We start from the raw sequence: 20,556 nt of genomic DNA, 5'->3' as shown, positions 1-20,556 counted from the left end.
CAGATAATTGAAACTAAAGCTTAAAAAAAAAAAAAAAAAAAAAAAAAAAAGAAGTCTATTTATTTGTATGAGTGCTTGCCTGCCTATAGGTATGTATGTATACCACACATTTGCCTGGTGCCTACCAAGTGCAGATTGCTGAATCTACCATGGAAGTTCTGGGAATTGAACCCAAATCCTCTGCAAGAACTACAAGCATTCTAGCCTCAGATAAAGTCCTTAAATAATGAAAACACAAAACTGCAGACACGACTCCTTTTCCTCCCCCAAAGGTGCCTTGTATGTACAGTCACACACATTATTCTCTAGCATGTGTGTCTCTTCTACTGCATGTATGCAGCATAAGTATGTGTAGATATGGGCATGTATGTGTGTGCATGTGTATACAAGTACATGTTGAGGACAAACATTGATGTTGGTGTCTTCCTCAACTGTGTTCCATCTTAGGTTCTGAGACACTGTCATTGAGTCTGGAGCTCAATGATTTGTTGAGGTTGGTGTGATAGCAAGCTCCAGTAATCTACCTTCTCTGCTGGGGCTTTATGTAGGTATGGAAGATCCAAACTAAGGTCTTCATGCCTGTGGAGCAGGCACTTAATTCAATGAGCCATCTCTCCAGCCCCATAAAGAAGAGGAACTACAGTTTCACAGCTCTCTGAAACTCTAACCATTATCTTTACAAATGCATTGTCTTATGCTCCTGGTTCTGACTTCCTCCTCCAGCTCTTTCCACCCTTTCCCATCTCTCCATCCTAATTCAAGTGTTCACAGGAGACTGCAATCCTGGGAAGAAACAAGATTGCTACCTAGTGAAAGCTCTGCAGTCTGTGACCTAGTTAAGCTGTGATCAGATTTCTGCCCAGAAACTGAGATGCTAAATAAATACTGTTTTACACTACTAGTCTGGGGAATTTGATACATAGCAGTAGGTAACCAATACAGTAGTTAACCTAATGATTGAGATGAGTCTAGTGTTATTTCCATAACAACAATAATAGGTAATGTGTACTCAGAACTTTAGAATACCAGGCAACACTCTTAATAGTTTGCATAATTCCTCACAAAATCCTTGAAGAACATATAATTACTTCCAATTTGTTGATGGAGGCCAGACTCAATGACAGAAAAATAACCAAACATATTTAAGCCTAAGTGACCAGTGAGAGCCAGAACCCACAGGGACTGTGACTAGAAGCTTACATGTAGGCTGTGCACTAGAAAGATGGCAGCCACATATATTGTGAGAGGAATCTCAAGGACAGGAAAGATGTTGTCAGTCACACCAAGGCTGGCATCAAAGGGAAAGCTGCATTCCAAACTAAATGCCTTATCTAGGAGGATAAAACCATAGCTGAGTAGAATAGGAAGTCAATGAATAGAGTATAATCTTCTATTTATTGAGTTCACACTTAGACATAAAAATGTATTTTCTTATTTCCAAGAGGAGAAAATTAAAATCATTTTGGTATTAAAAACAGGGAGACTATAGTTTTACTCTTTCCAAGTGCTGGTTTGAGCACTGAATGTAGCAAGCTGGCAGGAAAGGAGTCAAATTCCTAGTGGGTCCAAGACCCTGCTGGAGATATTTTCTCACATGGAGGGAACAAATTCATGGACAGGGCTGCTGGGAAGGGATAGTGCTTCCTCTTGTTTAGCTGTCTCATCCATGAGACTCCAGGCCCTTAGCTCAGAAACATGTGTTGTCCCCTGGTTTGTCCTTGAGATGCACAAAAGTGGTTTTGTACACATGTGTACCAAATGAAGACATAAATTATCTTGTAAATCCTACCCACTCCACAGGTCATTTCTTGATCCATGAGTTCAAGCTCACTCTTTAGGCTCTTAAAGAGTTTGCTCCCTTTTGTGGTCACTTTAAGTTGGACTCTGTGACTTCAACGCCTCACTATGTGTCTAGTTTATGAGGCTGTGGGTCCAGCTCAGTGGAATAGTGCTGGTCTATCATGCACTAGGTCCTGAATCCATCCCCAACACCATAACAACAAACATAAAGACAGACAAACAGAAAGTATTTGTGAAGAAAGGATGCATCTGTGTCTCAGAAGGACCAGCCAACTACACACCATACAAGAATAGAAACCTATGATCACTCAGCATGTTCCACAAAGATGCATTTACCTCTCAATGACGATGACAAGGACACACTCTTTTGCTTCTTAAAAGAGACAGGAAAATCTTATTTCAATCTTTGGGAGATGTATGCATTCTGACTTTGTTTTCTGGGTGTTTGTCTGCAGTCTATCAGTGTACCATCTGCATGCAGGGCCTGTGGAGGCTTGCAAGGGCATAGGATCCCTAACTGTACTTACAGGAGGGTGTGAACCACCTTGGGTGATGAGACTCACACTTAGCTCCTCTAGAAAAGCAGTCAGTGCTCTTAACCCCTGAGCCATCTCTCCAGTACACTGATACTATCAAAACACTCTCTCAATAAAGACAGAGTCTGTTCCATGCCACTGTCAGTAACTGTTCTTAAATATTGTTTTATAAGTGAGAGCAAGTCAAAAATAACTCTAGAGTGCCAGAGAACCCTAGATCCCAAGTCATGCATTTGGAAAAATCTCTATCTCTCCCACTGTTATTCACTGGAACATTACAGAATTTCTTAGGCACAGGTCTTTGGAAATAAAAACACAAAGAAAAAGGCAGCCACCTGCACTCCTCCCTCTGCCTACAAAACAGCAAAGGAAACAGGAGGGTTTCTGCAAGTGCACAATCAGGTACCCATCGTCATCTTCTAAGGCATACTCACGGGCAGCTCAGGAACATGCTTCATGAGCCGAAGAGAAATATAGCAGCCTATGGAATGGCCAATGAGTATCAGCTTCACATCCTTTGGAACATGAGCTCTCAGAAAGGCCAGTTTGTGTTCTATTTGACCATTCAGACCATAGACGTCCTCAATTTCCTGAGCATTTGTCTCTAAATAGAAAGTATGAATATGCTGTAATTAATAACTAAAAAAGCTTATTTAAGTCAAATAATACCTACAAAAAAAAATGCCCAGACTTAAAGCAATAAGAGTTAAACCTTACCATTTCCCTAAGCCTGTAACACACTAGCTGCAGTATTAGACACTTAAATTACAGAAATCCACCCTCACCACAGAAGTGGATGGCCGCATTATCTGAAACATCACAACTCATAGATTTTATGAGAAGACTGGCAGCTGTAGACTTATGAAGTAGGGGAGCAGAGATTCAGATGCAGGTCCATTCTCAAAGCCCACGAACTTTCAACTATTCCATGAACTCCTATTAGTTGAGGCTGGTGGTTCTTGAACTTGACCATGTAATGAATACCCAGGAGGGCCTGTTAAAAGACAGCTGGGCCCTGACCCCAGAGTTCCTGACATAGTACATCTGGGTAGAGGTCCAAGAGTTCTCCTCTCTAAGTTTCCAGGAGTTGCAGACCTGCTGAGTCTAGGAGTACATACTGGGAACCATTGTGTTAAGCTGACTCATATCCAGTGAACTAAGAAAACACATGATACTGCTTGACTATGTTGAATAATCTGTGTATATTTAAAGAACTTAATGACTTATGTAAACCTCAATTTTAACTCATACAGTCATGACCTGAATAGGCTTTTCTGTCCCAACTCTTTTTCTAGCCTCTTCAAGACCTAATTAAAAACTACACTTGCTTAAGCTCAATGACCCAAAAACACAAACAAGGTATGTACTCACTAGTAAGTGGACATTAGCTGTTAAATAAAGGAAAATCATGCTACAACCCACAGACCCATAGATGCTAAGTATCAAGAAGGGCTCTGGGGGGGGGGGGCAGGGCAGACACATGGATCTCCCTGGGGAGGGGAAGTACAATAGATCTTGCAGGTGGACTAGGGGCAGGTGACAAAGGGAACAGGAGAGATCAGGTCAGGTAGAGGGGGATGCAGGGAGATAATATTGGGAGAGATGGCTGGAAATGGAAGTTAGTTGGGGGCAATATGGAGACCTAGTACAGTGGAAACTCCTTGGAATCTATGATGGTGCCCCTAGCTAGTGCTCCTGGTAATGAGGATCTGGAGCCTGAATGTATCTTCTGTAAACATTCAAGGCTTCCAAGGGTGGGACTGGGACAGCAACCCAGTCACAAAACCTTTATCCTATAATCTGTCCTGTCTGCAAAGTATATTGGGGCAATGGTGACTCAGAATTTGTGGAACTGGCCAACCAGTGATTAGACTTATTTAATTTGAAGCCCATGATGAGAAGGGGAGTACATGTCTGGATGACCAGGACAGGAACCAGAGAGGCTGAATAGCCCAGAGACCTAGGGTAGAACTGAACACAAATGGCAGGAGAGAAAAAAAAAAATCAATGAAATGATCCCTAATGACATGCTACCAGTGCCAGGTCCAGTCATCACTAGAAAGACTGCTCTGGCAGCTGTTCAGAGTGGATGCAGAGACCCACAATCAAACATTAGGTGGAGAGAAAGCACAGGTTGGAGGACTCCATCAGTTCCCTCCCCTTGGAGCTCAGGGAATCTTGCAGAAGAGAAAGAGGAACTTTTGGACTCAGAAGGCAGAGGTGGGCATCTCTATTTAATTCTCCTTCAGTACTACATATCATTGTCTAGTTGATCACAAATCCTTGGGGATGATAAACTGCCCTTTGATCCCTCTACCAGAGTCAGTTGACCCTGGGCTAATGCCTCTAGATGGCACTGTTCTCATTAGGTAACAAAGAGCTCAGTCTAATTGCTAAGTTATTAACACATTAGTAAGTCTAGAAGCAATCCAAACAAAAAGCACTCAAGTAAAGTCATAAATAAGCAAACATCAATTTAAGACACAAATTAAACACACTTTCTAGAGATTCTGACTCACGACATACACCTTTCACTGGTTTGCGGCACTAGTATGTAGTGCGGAAAATTCCATGGTCAAGCAAGCTCTTGAAGGGTCCAAGGACCAGCAACATGAACACTGCTGGCAACTGTTAGAAATACAGATTCCCATGTGGTGTCCCACATCTACTGAATCAGCAACTCAGGGTTGACCTATTTTAGTAACAGACAAACTATCTCTAAAATTAAACAAATATGGCACCTGAGGTCTAAAACCACAAACAGAAGTGATTACTTATGAAATATGAATGCCAGTAGGTTTTCTAGAAACATGATGACCACTTTACTGTCAATCAAAACAAGTTTAATTACCAAGGACATACCATCTGGTGCTGCAAGAATCTTATCTTTGGGTGCCATGGCAAACCCAGCATGAGAGATCATCCAGACTGGGAAGCGGCCTTTCGTCAAAGAATATAAGCTCTTTGCAAATGGCAAGTAAAAGGGAGAAAAGCCTGGGTTACCTAAGAGAAGAAAGACTTTAGATTAGAAAGACAACAGACCCATGCAAGGTGTCTCTGAGTTTTCTTACAGCATTCTCTACAAATCCAGTAACATTTAGGTGTCATAAGAAGATCTTCAAGCTACAAACAAAAATATAGAAGTATCTTTTTTAAATCACCCTTATGTGACTTCTCATTGTTACCAGGATAAAACCCCAAACCACTAATATGTCTCTATGGCATTTCAAGGTCTGACCACAACAGTTATTAAGCTGTACTAAAACTCAAACAAAAGAATAACAACAAACAAACAAACAATATTAAAGTCTTAGGAAACTTGGTGTTATCTTGCCATCTCAAGTATTTGTGTGTGCATGTGTGTGTGCCTGTGTGTGTGTGTGTGTGAAATCAATAATTGATGGGCATATATATTACAAATGATTTTTCTTGTGTGTATACAGAAGGCATTTTTGACATGGATTTGGTAAAGAGAAACAGAACAATCAATATGATACATCTGTAGGGGGAAAGACAATAATGTTGAGGGTTTTAGCTTAAAGTCATCTGTATACATTCTTCATTGTAGTCCTTTCTGCAGATATCTACTTTTCCCAATACCCATTTTTTTAAATTTATTTATTTCCTCATGCTGTAAGATTTTTCTCTAGCTGACCATGGTCTGTGGCACTGGTATATAAATCACGATTGTCATTCACATAATGTCCACATCTTACAGTTCCCTAAACAGGTAGCACAGTAAAGTGGCTGAGAATGTAGGCTGCCTGGGCTGTACCCCTGACTTTCCCTATGAACTATGAGGTTTGCCAAGTTATTAATTCTCTCTGTGATTTGACTTCTTGTCCATGAAATGGGATAATATACAAATGTACATGGCGCTAAGTGAATTTATAGAAGTATAGCATATTTCAACACTACTTGAAACACAGTAATAGGTATGTAGATGTTAACTATTCCATACGCACAGCCTTGAACCCATCATGGTACCTTGTAATGGCTTATCATCCATACTGTTATCTTGCTCCTGCAGCATTCTGACCAAGGGCTTTAAGCTCTAAGCCATCTTATGGTGGCGCTAACTGACAACTTTGCTGAGTGACATGAAAACTTTCTCAAGGGCAGTGATGTGCTCTTGAAGAAGAGGGAAGGGAGGTGGGGATAGCAACAGAAGATGAGAATCCATAGTGCCTGTGAATGGATCTTCCTCATTTTATAAATGCAAATCTACAGAATGTGAATGCTAAGCATTAAGCACAAAACAGCATATACATTCAGATTCAAACAGGCTGGTCCATGAAACCATCAATTATGGAAAGCACTACCCCCCACACACATACTAATCTCAAGTGTCTTCTGATTCAACACTAACTTTCTACAACTTGTTATTTTTTAATCAAATAATTCAGCTTATTTAACTTTTTTTTTTTTTTTGCTAAAAGATCCCATCTTACACACTTAAGCACTTACACAAAGAGAGAGAGAGAGAGAGAGACAGGTGTGCATGATCATGTTTTAGTAACTAGTAGGGAAAATCCTTTCTCTTTATTTAAAACTTTCTAGAGTGGTCTCAAACTTAGTTTCACTCCTAAAAATTTCCCTGGGATTATGATTGAAATTATAATTAATTTATATATTACTTTAGAAAGATCTGAGATTTTGCTGAGTATAGCTGTGGTGTTTTGAAAGAAAATGCTTCCATAGAGAGGGGCACTATTGAAGGTGTGGCTTTGCTAGGGAAGGTGTGTCCCTGTAGAAGGAAGTATGTCACTGTGGGTGTGGGCCTTGAGGTCTCCTTCGCTCAAGCTATGCTCAGTGTAACAGAGAGTTCAATTCCTGTTGCCTGCATATGAAGATGCAACACTCTCAACTCCTTCTCCAGCACCATGTCTGCCTGCAGGCCACCATGTCCTGTCATGATGATAATGGATTAAACCTCCAAAAATGAGGTCAGTCCCAATTAAATGTTTTCTTTGTAAGAGTTGCTGTGGTCATGGTGTCTCTTCACAATACTAGAAACCGTAACTGAGACAATAGCCTTCCTGGAGTACTTTCTATGCCACAGTCACATCTTTATGTCATTTAACATATAGCTGGAAGCATCACTAGGAAGCCCTCGGAATATCTTAAGTTCTTTCCTGCTGTCAGCGCCTTACACATTCTATCGTGCTTAGTCTTCATTTGATGCAGCAATGAGAAAAATAGGTTGTGCAACTTTTACAGTTATATGGGAAGAGGGAATCAAAATTGAGAAAATGCTCCCACCAGACAGGCCTGTGGTCACACCTGTGATATATTTTCTTGATTGGTGATGGATATGGGAGGGACTAGCTCAATGAGGGCGGTGCCACCGCTGGGATGGTGGTTCTGGGTGCTATAAGAAAGCAGTCTGAACAAGCAAAGGGGGTCAAGCAAGTATGCAGCACTCCTCCACAGCCTCTGCATCAGTTCCTGCCTTGAGTTCCTACCTCAACTTCCCTGGATGATGGAAGATAAAGCTATGAGATGAAATGACAACCCCCCCCCAACTTGTTTTTAGCCATGGTGTTTTATCACAGCAACAGAAACTAACTAAGGCAACATCCTACTGTAGGATCCTCTGTGTGCCTGGTTATAGTTAGTCTTACAAAACATCTATAATGGAGGCAGAGCTTAAGTAAATAAAGAGCCATTTATACAGCACTTGGCATATAGTGGGCACTTAGTAAATGGTAGCTATTACAATTACTGTTACAATCAATGCTAAACAAACTCTAAAAATAATAACAACACTATTTAGGTACAACAATTCTGATGACGGGTCATCTGTTGTCCTCAAGGAGTCTCCTCCTCTTCCTCCACTGGCGGCTCCCTAAGAAAAGGACTGTGACCTCTAACAGAGACAGCCACAGGGGCCAGGCAGGGACATTTTCACTCTCTTCTTAAATCCTTTCGCACTTGTGCATTTTAGTTTAGTTTCCTTCTTTCCTTCCTTCCAGCTGCGGGACTATACCCTGCCTCCAGTGCAGGCTACTAGTCTACTTATTTTCTATATCCCATCCCCACCAGATCCCAGCTACATAGAGTAGCACCCACTATGCCTACAAGTTCAAACTCTCACTACAGGCAGAATATGTCTACTTTTCATTTTAACTCATGTTCCCAGACCGATTTTCAAGAAGAATATTAAATCCTGGAAGAGTGTAAGTTTATTTCTAGAAAAGGTTAAGCTGAAGAGGAGTGTTAGGTCAGGAATCTTAACACAGAAGAGCATGGAAGTTCCACCCTGGGAAGAGGTTAGACGAGAGGTTAGACGAGCACAGCGGAATTTGAAGCCAGCTCAAATTACACACCAAACCAAAGGCTTAGTGGTAGTGCTTGGCAATCATACAAGGCCTTAGGCAGAACAGTCTCTGTCTTAACCCACATGCAATGTACAAAATGCCAACCATACTTCAATGTAAAATTCCAAATTCTTAGAATAAAATGAAGAAGTCTCCAAGATGTGATGTGGGGGACACTTGACATACACAAGAGATGAGATCAGAGTGACACCAGAATTTCTCACAGGCAACTGCAAACCCTGGGGATGGGAGAAGCATGCCTTTGATCCCAGCACTTAGGACGAAGAAGCAGGAGAAGCTTTGTGAGTTCCAGGACAGCCAAGGCCACACAGTGAAACCACATCTTGGAAAAAGCATAATTAATTAATTAATTTTAAAAAGGGGGATCATTGGCTCTGAATTCCAAGGAAAAAATTATTTCCAAGCTAGAAGTCTAGGACAGTGACTCTTCTTTCTTCCTTTTTCAGTGATAGGATCAAGCCCAGGGCCTTGTACATACTCCAAACACCACACCTACACCCAGCCTTATAGAAGTTTCTAATGGGCTGCATCATTTACAAGGTCACTTCCCCTTCACTACTCAAGAAATAACGAAATAACATGCTTCACCAAAAGCAAGAGAGTGCAACATGGGATCTAACCTGGCAGAGAGGAACAGAAATTCAAAGGTCAATGGAGGAGGAGCCTGGAGCACAGTCAGTGCAGACCAGGTACAGAGAAACAGCTGACCAGACCAAGGGGGAGCTCACAGACTGGGGAACCAGCATTGGACCGAACCAAGCCTCCTGAATGTGGGTGTCAGTTAGGAGGCCTGGGCAATCTATGGGACCTGTAACAGTGGAGCCAGTATCTATCCCTAGTGCACAAATGGACTCTGGGAGCCCATTTCCCATGGAGGGTTACCTCTCAGCCCAGATACACAGGGGAGGGCCTAGGGCCTGCCCCAAATGATGTGATAGACTTTGATGATCCCCCCATGGAAGGACTCACGCTTTCTGGAGAGTGGGGATGGGGGGGTTGGTGGGGAGCATGGGAGGATGGGAAAGAGAGGGAACTGGGCTTGACATGTAAAATAAGACTGCTTCTAAATTAAATAAAAGTGAAAAACTTTTTAAAAGAAATAATTTGTTTTAATAGAAAAAAATACTATAAAGGCAAATGAAGAAATGGCAAAAGGTACCCTGGATAAGAAACAGTGACAAGGACGAGTCCTAGCTGTCAAGGTGTTCTACAAACAGGAAGACAGAGGAAAAGCACACAGAGGCAGAGGACACAGACTCAGCTGCAGAAGAATCTGCTTTCTGTAAAAACAGCACTGTAGACCAGAAGAGCAAAGACAGCAGTGCCAATCTAATGAGTGGTCTGAGCCACTTAGGGAACATCTAAGGACAGAGGGGGGACAGGCATCATCCAACCTAAAGGGTTCTTCTCAACAGCACAGTGAAAGCACACAGCACACAGAGCAGTTTTTATAATCTTAAGGGAAAAGACAGTTTTGACCAGTTTCATGATGGTGAACATTTTTGCGCAACCAAATAAATGCAAAGATAATGTCAAAGACTTACCAACAGGGAGTCTTGCCATGTGCGCCAGGAAGAATTTCAAAGTTTATTGCTTTCACCCAATCAGATATATCTCTGACAGTGACAGAAAAAAGTCACAAATGGCCAGGAAGAAAACCCCAGAATAAAACTCTGTATTAAGCAAATAATCATCTTAAAATAAAGTAAAAGAATGTTGTTAAAAATTTAAACTTTGAGCCAGGTGGTGGTGGTGGCAGCACACGTCTTTAGTTCCAGCGCTTAGGAGGCAGAGGCAGATGGATCTCTGTGAGTTCAAAGTCAGCCTGGTCAACAGAGCGAGTTCCAGGACAGGCTCCAAAGCTACACAGAGAAACCCTGTCTCAAAAAAACAAAAAACAAACAAGAACAAAAAAAAAAAAAAATCCTTTAAACTTTGATAAAGGTATAAATATAAAAACATTTACAAGAGAAATTATAAAACTGCATGTGGTACAAGGCATCTCTGTATAATAGTGAATATGAAAGATACCGATGTAAAGAAAAAGCCACACACCCATAGTAGTAACAGTGGCTGCTACAAGCAGTAATTTAATTTCCCTCTGGTCCTTCATAGTTTGCCAACAATAATTATGAAATCAGAGGTTCTAAGTGTCTGTGACTTTTACACTTACCAGGAATAATGAAGATAAGTAGTTTTGGCTTGGTGATACTTTGTTCATCAAAGAGGTTAGTCCAGGGCCCACATTTTATAATCTGGGTTTCAACTCCACCACAGAGAAAGAATTCCTCATGCACAGGGATTTCTTCCTGAACTTTTGAGTCCATCTCTAAATACAAAGGTAAAGGGTGGTGAGAAACAAAACAAAAAGCAAGCAAAAGGCAGGAGTGGTGGTGTGCAGACTGGTCTCAGCCCTCAGAAGGCAGAGGTATGAGTTCAAGGCTAGCCTCTTCAGCTATATAGAGGCCAGCATGGATTACAGGAGACCCTGTCTCAACCTTCCCCTCCCATCCCCCACAACAGGCAGTAAAATATAAGACCTTGAACCAAAGACAGCACTGGAGAATAAAAAGGGGGTGTTTCAAAAAACGCTCAGAAGAGAATGCCACAGGGCACATCAGAGATACAAGAATACTCAGCTATGGGCATTGAAAGATTGAGTGGGGATAGTAAAACCAAACACAAGGGGTTTCCTGAGAAAAGGGCAGTCACATGGTCAATAAGGAAAAGGCTAAATAGAGCAGGAGTCAAAGACAAACTAGCACCCCCCACCCTTCCCACCCCCACCCCCCACCCCCTGTGGCTGCCTCAGTTAGAAACCTCGGTGCCCCTGGATGACTTCCCCCTCCCCAAGTGTGGTGCTTCCTAATGGCTCACTACCTCACCTGAGAACGGCCCTCAACCTTCAACCTTCACCCGGCAATGGCTGGGGAAAAGGTCAGCTCTCCTAGGATGGAAAATCACTGAGTTCCTTTACGCTCATTCTAGTCACTCTCTTCTGTCCAAATTCTATAAGCACACTGCTTTGCGTAATGGAAGCACTGTGGCACTGATTTATGAGAGCAGTAGAGAGAGAACACCTAGGACACAAGTTAGCAAGTGTGCATGATTCTCTGAATAACTTCATACAAACTGGTGGCCCTGAAATCTTTATGCAACCCCCACCCCGAGGCCTTTGCTGTCCCTACTCTCCCTGTCTATAGGCACCAGGTGTCAGTCCTTCTAGTCCCTTCATGCCAGCCTGCCCCTCTCCATCCTCCAGGCTACCCTGTCCTGTCCTTAGCACCCACTGCTTCTCTATCACCCTGGGCACCATGTTATCTTCAATTACTTCTGAGATGCCTTCCCGCTGCCATCCAAGACCCCATTTGTTGCCTCTCACCTCTGAATTCTAGCTCCACACTCATCACTGAATTCACAGCTCTGACCCTGATCTTTGGAATGGTTTGCTTTGTCAGGGGAGGCAATGTTGAGTCCTTGGTGGAGGTGTCTGGAGAGCCAGCTGGAAGCTTCCCCTACAGGCTCTCCCTAGCTCACACTTCTTTCCCCCTGTGCCGTTCAGGCCTGAGAAATCCCCCAGATGCAGCTGCTTTCCAACAGGAGAGAATTTTTGTCACCAAAAGATACGGAGCAAAACCTGGAGCTATTTTTCACTAGTAGAACCGAGAACTCCTGGCATAGAGTGATTAGAGAGACCAGGTATGTTGTTAAACATCGAGTCTCCACAATAAAGCCAAAAGGTCCAGGATGCTCAGAACAGAAAGCACTGCTCTGGTGCTGGGTGTCTCCAGAGTGCATCTTACACCAGCAGAGGACTGACTAATGTCCTTTAATCTAAGCTCTCCTCATACAGTACCAGCAGCACTGGGGCAATACCCCAAGTGACCGCTCTGCATTTCCTCCTCTAGACAGCCAACTGCTTGACTTTTGTTCTCCATCGTGGCCCTGAACTGTCTGTCGCAAGCTGTACATATGCACTCTGGCTATACCTGATGTGGGTGTTGAAGATTTGAACCCAGATCCTCATGTCTGCACAGGACACACACACACACACACACACACACACACACACACACACACACACACACACACTTCCCCTGCCCACAGTCTTTCAGTAGAGTGGACATTGATTAGGAAGCTGGCTAAGCTATAAACTTAGTACAAGCACTCAATGGTCTTTCCCCAGGCAGTCCATCTCAATTAAGGCAAATTCAACACTGGTTAGGAGGCAGTGTAATGGGAAATTCCACACATCTGGAAATTATCTGACAGCGTGGACCTATACTTAAATAGGCAACCACTTTGCAGCACTTTGAGGAATTAATTCTAAAATAAACAACAACAAAAAATTACACAAATGTTCCCATAAGACTGATGCAAGGAGTATGTTTACAGTAGCCAAAGTGCTGAAGGACCCACATGGCCATTAATGGAGTTAAAAGCAAATTGTGATGGAGCATTGTGCAGTCACTTATACAATGGCTCAGCATTAGGGAGTGATAAACTACAGTTCTGATCACACAAGCCCCATCAAGAAAGCTTTGCTAATTTCCTGTAACTCTCCCTTTTCCCCATAAAACTTCTATGATTTTATTTGTCTAGTCTTGGGATCTGTTATCCCTTCATTCCCTTTGTTTATGTCTATATAGCTTTTACTGTCATTTTTATGAATTTAGGTAGGAATAAACACAAGTATTTAAACTTTTATATTTAGCCAAAAGTCTTATTTGATTTTTCTTAAGCAAGAATGCTTACAAAAGTGAAAAACCTTTAAGATATGGGGAACACTCCAGATACAAAATACACTGACTAAATTAGTCTCTCATCTCTTTATACAGACTGATTTTAAATCATTAATAAATGTCACTATACCCTCTTCTCCAGAACAATCATAACGCAGTAAGTACATTTGTGAAGGTTTTGTGACATTTGCAATGCATCTGAAACAAAATACGATGGAGGTTTACACAAAATATGAAATTAGGGCACTGACTTCAAAGCCACTAGCTAGCCATACTTAACACTTTCACCAGAAGGGAATTCAGTCATTAAACACATCTGACTCTAAACTACTTAATTCCAAGTAAATGACACCTTGGGAGTTTGGGTAATCTCAAGAGTTGTGAGAGTTCGTATAGATAAGAAACTCAGTCTATAAAAATCAGAAAACAAAAGCCACAACTGCAGTTCTAAGACACTCCAAGCAAAATAGACCTGGATGGAGAGGTGCGGGGTTCCCATGCCTGTTCCCTGGGTAGCTTTCACTTCCCTTCACCGAGCAGTGAGAAGGAAAGAAACTCTTACCTAAGAGTCTGTGGGAACTCAGTTCTGCAAGAGACAGATTAACAAAACACAAGGTTATGACAATTATAGGGTGTTGAAGGGTGGCAGCTCCACCCTTAGCCTGGGCCTCAGCCTATGAGCAGGCCTGAATTATATCAATTTGATTAAGAGCCAAGAGTCGGGCTGGATGACAACTAACTGTGACTATGACTTGTGCAACGTACACAAACCTGTTTTTCTAAATGCAGGTGCTTACCTGTACTAACAATTTTGGAATTTTATGTAGCAACATATTTTTTCCCAATTTAATCTTATATAAACCCAGGCAATATGTTAAACAAAAAAAGAGCATTTGACCAGAACAAATCTTTGAAGATCAAACCTATAATATTTTCATTATATTTATGTAATATTTATAAATGCACATATATAAACTACTTATATTGTATAAAGCCAATAAGAACAATAAAGCTAAACTACTAAACAAAAATATTCAAAGTAGAGTTGCATGTGTATCTTATTTGGTTTTAGAATAAAATGTCTGCTGTTTATTTTAGCTACCCAGAATTCCCACAATCATGTAGGAACTGGCAATGATAACTTTTAAAAAGCTTGAGTCAGTGTGTTTTCAATCACATCAAAAAGACAGCAGGGGAGTTGTTCAGATTTCCCGTTTTTCTTTTGGTATGTGTGTCCTCACCTGTTGTGGGTATGAATGAAGCACAGAGCTCAACTTTAGGTACTGCTTTGTTCCTTTGCCTACTGCTCTCAGGGACCTTAATTTTTCGGACAGGTTCTCACTGAACTGACGGGCTGGCCAGCAAGCTTTCAGGACCCCTCCGAATCTCACTGTGCCAGGTCTCAATAACGCTCTAAAGTGAATACTTGATATTCAAACTCAGGTCCTTCTGTTTGCACAGCAAGCACTTTCCCCCCAAGCCATCCTCCAGTTTGCAGGGGTTAAATTACCAACTATGTCAAATAATAACTTGTGTCACCTACTACACACATCAGGTGTCTAAGAAACTTCTAAGACTTCCTCAAAAGCCAATCTTCATGTGAATCAACGAACACATTCACCGCTTACTGTCTCACCATGAAACACAGCAGAGCACACACACTTTATGTCTGATTCTTGAATGGAAATAAATTCGAGTGGATCCTGGGAACCAGTGATTAACTAATATGTGAAATATTTGGTGAGTGGACATGCACAGATTGACTTCTGAAAGGTTTGTGCCAGACACACCAAGTTTGTAATTCCTACAGAAAGGTGATATGAGAAGGAAATATGGAAAATAGCAAAAGCTCTATTTCAAACACTAACACACTGGCTACCTATATGTGTTAAACCACAGAAGAGAAACTGGAAGTTGGTATTGATTAGAGGATTTTTTTGTTTTGTTTTTGTTTTTGTTTTTTTACGTGGTGCTGGGGCTTGAACCCAGGGCCTTGTAAGTGGTAGGCCAATGTTTTACTATTTAACAATATTACCAACCATTTGAGGTTTCTTTTAAGTTTAAATTGTAATGAATCTGATTTTGCAAAAGCAGACCAGCTTGCTTCCAAACATCTTCCACTGATGACAATTTAAAAAGCAGGGAAAAAATTTTCTTCTGCCTATTAAAAAATACCAGTAACCACCAAAAGAATTGTCCAAGAATGCGTAACAAATTTGTACAACAGAAAAAAAAAATGTGATATTTGAGAAAAAAGCAAAGAATAGATTTAAAATGTAACATAAAAATATAGGATACAGAGCCTGCCCACAGACCTCCTCCACTATCTCTGTTCCCCCAAACCCAATGCCTCAGGCCATCCCTAGTGCTGCAAAGAACACCAGCTGCAGCCTCCCTTCCCCATGCCCACATATCTCCTATGGATCCCACAGACCATTCTCTCCTGGCTTCCCTTCCCCCACTCATTGCTATATTCCAGCCCCCAAGGCAAGAAGATGCCCCCTGCTCAAATGCAGGTCATGCCTGCCAGAAAACCAGGTAGGCTGGCCAAAGACTTCTCTGTTCCCCAAGATCCAATCCCTGTCTCCTCCCTAGCTCTGCAACAAATCACCAGCTGAGGGCTCCTTGCCTGCTGCAGCTGCCCATGTCTCCTGATCTCAGGCACCATCCTTTCCTACCTCCTCCTAACTCATCACTTAATCCCAGCCTCCAGCACCAGCAGGCTTTTCCCCATGACCACATCAGCTGAGCAGGCCAGGAAAACAGGAACACACAGCCATCACACCATGAAAATCCAGAGAGGAAACAAACCAAGAAACAAAATAACCACCCAAGAAAGAAAATCCCAGCAATCAGAGCATCTAGACCTGTAATCACCTGAAACCCAGATGCCTAGAGGCCAGCGTGAGAACATGGTAACAGCCAGTACCGTATGTCTCCACTAGAGCACAGCTATCCTATCACAGCAGGCCCCGGATATTCCAACAGAGCTGAAGTACAGAAAATAGACATGAAAACCAACTGTATGAAGATGATAGAGGTCCTTAAAGAGCAAGTTAATACATTCCTTAAGGAAAGCCAGAAAAACAAGTACACACAACAAGCACACACAAAGCACACATCCCTTCACCCAAATATAAGTTAACCATCATTAGTCACAGATATCTCCTAATGTCAATGCTCCCAATGCCCTGATAAAAAGACACAGTGAAAGATTAGGGCTGCAAGAGGTATTATCATCCTCGATTTCAAGTCATACCACAGAACCACAGTAATAAAAACCACATGGTATTGACATAAAAAGACATGATGATCACTGGAATCAAAGTGAAGACACAGACATAAATCCACACACCCGTGGTCACCTGATGTCTGACAAAGACGCCAGAAATACACAATCAAAAAATAGAAAGCATCTTCAACAAATGGTACTGGTCAAACTGGATGTCTGCATGGAGAAAACACAAAGGAAAATGTGAAGAAAAAAAAATCAAGCTATATAGGAACAGAAGGGAAAAATGGTCTTTTAAACAAAACACAAGCCAACTATATTATCAATAAGGAAATCAATGAACCATAACACAGAGTGCCACATACAGCTTAAAAGGAAAAGAGAACAATAAAGCTTCCCAGAGACTCATGTTTCCCTTATACCTGACCTCTGGTCAGTCAAAGGTAACTTAAACAAGGTATAGTACACCTTAACTGCAAAGGAGTTCTAAAATGCATCCTTTAGATTAAGGACATACATTGATCAATAGACATTGACAGTGAGAGTATAGTCAGAAAACAGAGTAGGAGAAGGTGCACACACATATGTATAGTCTTGAAGTTATAAGACTGCTGATAGGATATTCTCCAGCAACAGGTTTGAATCTTGAATGCTACGCATGTGTCATTGTGCATGTCTGTGTGTGCATAGGTGTGTACAGGTTTCCAGTTTTCTCCTACTCTGTGACTGTCTTCTCATTCTCTTAATCTCTCTGTACACTATCTCTATGAACAGATAATTACTATTTTGTGGGGTTAGAGGTTGAACCTTGCATATGTTAGGTAATTGCTTTATCACTGAGCTACATCTTCAGCCATATGTTTTGTATTACCTATGTGTAGTATCTATACATAAAAATAGTTTTTCTCAACATGCACATTATCCAGAATGTGCAAAGAACAACTCCAAATTAGCAAGAAAGAGATAATCCAATTAAAATACAAGCAAATTATCAGAAGAGCACTTTATAAAAGAGAATGGCCAAAAGCAGATAGTTAATAATCATAAGAGCTTTCTAGAAGAGTCAAAAATATGGAAACTATCATCTGGGCATGCTGGTACACACCCAGAATCCCAGAATTTGGGAGTCTGAGGCAGTAATGTTGTGAGTTTGAGAACAGCTAGCACTACATGGTATAAAATTGTCTAAAAAACAAACTCAAAACTGAAAACCCCAGGTGTCTTGGCTAATGCCTATTCTTCTATCAATAGGGAAATAAATAAGATCAGGAGTTCAAGGTCAACCTGGATTACAGAAACCCCTGCCTCAAAAAAATACAAAACAAAACAAAAACAAAAGAAAAAAAAGCCTCTATAAAGTATAATGCAGACTACAGGAGACAGATGTGCAGAAACACACAGGCACACATTTGGATCAGAACTGGGATTATCCTGCTCCAAACAATGAAGGTCTTGATTATCAGGTTAATGATTTAAGAAATCAGAAGTTCCAGGCATTATCTTGAAAGAAACAGGCACTGACTGTAGTTAATAGTTTGAAAAACAAAATGTTCCGAGGAAATACAGGGTACCCCATGTATTCTTGCTACATGGCATACCATGCTAACACTTTAGGCAACATACCATATGTAGTAAGATATCCACCCCACCTACATCTGCTGCACTGACCACATCCATTGGGGCATGGGGACAGTTCCAGACATGACCTATGGGTCCCAGACCCCAACTTGCTCTCTTACTTACTGGTCGGAGACAGACAGCATCCGGGGCATCCCTGGAGCAGTAACCAGCGGTCATCTGTCTGGTGTAAGTGATTTCTCCCTAAACATCAATCATCCTATATTGTGTCTCAAAATCTTATTTCCCACACAATAGCTAATATCCTAACAGATATTGTGGGTTAGTAGTTCTAAAAAGGTAGAGCAAGGTCAGTCTTGTCCAATTAACTAAGATAATCAACAGATGGCATTGACTTGCTCCCTGGAACAGGAGTCATCAGGAAGTAACTTACAATGGTTGCTCCAAAACAATAAATAAGTTGTTGATTTGGAAGACCAGAACATATCATCCCTATCTAAGCTTTCCACATGATATACTTTAATAAGCTTTTGCAATGCAAGTAGGCTGATATCCAAACCCAAGTGTCTCCTGAGGACAAGATTAAAGTTGTCTCACCTCTTAGGACCTCACCTCACTAGTCATGCAGCATTAGTTCACAACATACCAATAAACGTTTTGAACCTTTAAGAGACAAGTATACCATAGCACATCTCAGAAAGTGATCTTACCAGTCTCTCCTACCTACTAACATCCCACCTTCATCAAAGCAGTTTGTGAAAGTGTTGAAGGCACCAGGAACATAACAGTTTCCAAAAGTGAGAAAGGAGTTGATTAAAGTATTCTTACAAGAAGACAGAACAGAAAAATGAAAGAGAAAACTGAAGTTTGGAAGCTACCAAAAGAATGCTATGTAAGAAACAAGAGCAAGGGGTTGAGAAGTAACAATTAACTGCATGGTGGGATCAACTGCAGAGCAGAACCAACGGACAAGATGAGAGAACTTGGCTAGAGTGACAGAGTTAATGGACTTGAAGTGGTGGGAAATAGTCCAAAAACAGCAATAGATCAGGGACTGGTACTACAGTGACAACCTAAAATTCACAGTCACATTTCCACAGGTGACAGTGTGGGGCTGATAGAGCCACTTGAAGAAACAGTACCTAGAAACTCCCCAAATTTGAGAAAGACATAGATCTACAGATTCAAGAAGCCAAGCAAACCTCAGACTGGAAAAATGGACAGAAATGCAAGGCGTGCCAAAGATGCATTTTGGAAAACTAAAAACAAAAAAAAATCTTAAAATCATCCAGAGAACAACAACACATCATGTGGATTTCTCAGGAGAAACCACAGGGACGGGAAGGCCTTTCAACTTCATATGAAAACAAGAAAGCATTCAACAGACACCAAACACTCCCGCTCACGGTTCCAAACTTTTGTTTTAAACAAACCTTTGTGACTAAACACTAGAGATTTTTCTACTTCCCCAGGTCTCTTTGGTTGCGGCGCCACCCCAGCTATGCTTTTAAAAAGGCAAAGAAGGAGGGTGGGCTCAACGGTAGACTGTAATTTCTCCCACTGTGTAGCATACAGGGCAGAAAACAGATAATGAGTAAAAACTTGGAAGGGAAGAGATAAATTAGAAGTCATGAAAGAAGTGTCTCAACCTGTATTCTGTGAGGGGTGAGTGGTAGGGGGCCGAAAGTGAGTTTGCAACTAAGGCAGGAAGAGTTCATGAAAAGCACTGTGGTGGACCTCAGATGCGTGGGCAGCCCCAGGGCACAATGACTCATTTCTAGCGGGCTGGCTAAGGACACATGGGCTCATCCTTTCGCGGGGAGCCGCTGGCGACCTTGCCGCAGTGGGTTGCGTTCATTTCCATCGCCTTCCTCTCGGCCCAGCTCGCCGGCTCTGCACACGGATGATGGCAGCTCCGTTATCCTGGAACCGCCCCCCGCCAGTACGCCTGACCTTCCTCGGGCAAAAAAAAAAAAAAAAAAACCCACGCGGCGGGTAGCAGCACCTCACCTGTCCCCTGGCAAGGTGTGCGCGCCTGTCCGCAAGTGCCTGGCAAGACTTCGTCAAAACCGGAAGTCCCGGCCTGACGCGACGTCACAACACTGCGCCGCTCCTGTCCGGAAGTTGGCCCCCATAAAATGCTTTGTGAGCGAGGCTCGCGAGTGGGAATTTTAATAACAGCTTGGTTAGGTGGTTCCTGCCCAGCGAGGCCGCTGGGAGCACATGAAAAGTTTACCTTATTTCATTTGAACTTTACCCCGCTTTCTGTTCTTTGTCGCTTTTTGATAAACTAGATTTTCCTCTCCCCCGACATCTTTTTGTTTGTT

General features: G+C 41.9%; 1 protein-coding gene across 1 annotated transcript in view; it reads right to left on the bottom strand.

Annotated features, from left to right (window-relative positions):
- Ldah (lipid droplet associated hydrolase) overlaps positions 1 to 20,285 on the bottom strand; it is a 49,038-nt gene extending 28,753 nt beyond the window's left edge. The window contains exons 1-4 of the mRNA XM_051181678.1: positions 20,240 to 20,285; positions 10,851 to 11,006; positions 5,199 to 5,339; positions 2,771 to 2,940 (exon numbers count right to left, since the gene is read on the bottom strand). Coding sequence (XP_051037635.1) covers positions 2,771 to 2,940; positions 5,199 to 5,339; positions 10,851 to 11,004 — 465 coding nt within the window. The 5' untranslated portion in view covers positions 11,005 to 11,006; positions 20,240 to 20,285. The remainder of the gene's footprint in view (positions 1 to 2,770; positions 2,941 to 5,198; positions 5,340 to 10,850; positions 11,007 to 20,239) is intronic.
- Positions 20,286 to 20,556: the final 271 nt, after the last annotated feature.

The sequence above is a fragment of the Phodopus roborovskii genome, unplaced genomic scaffold (assembly GCF_943737965.1).
Source record: "Phodopus roborovskii unplaced genomic scaffold, PHOROB, whole genome shotgun sequence".
In the NCBI taxonomy this organism is placed as follows: domain Eukaryota; kingdom Metazoa; phylum Chordata; class Mammalia; order Rodentia; family Cricetidae; genus Phodopus; species Phodopus roborovskii.
The sequence above is the reverse complement of the archived record's forward strand: the minus strand, read 5'-3'. Positions and strand labels throughout refer to the sequence as shown.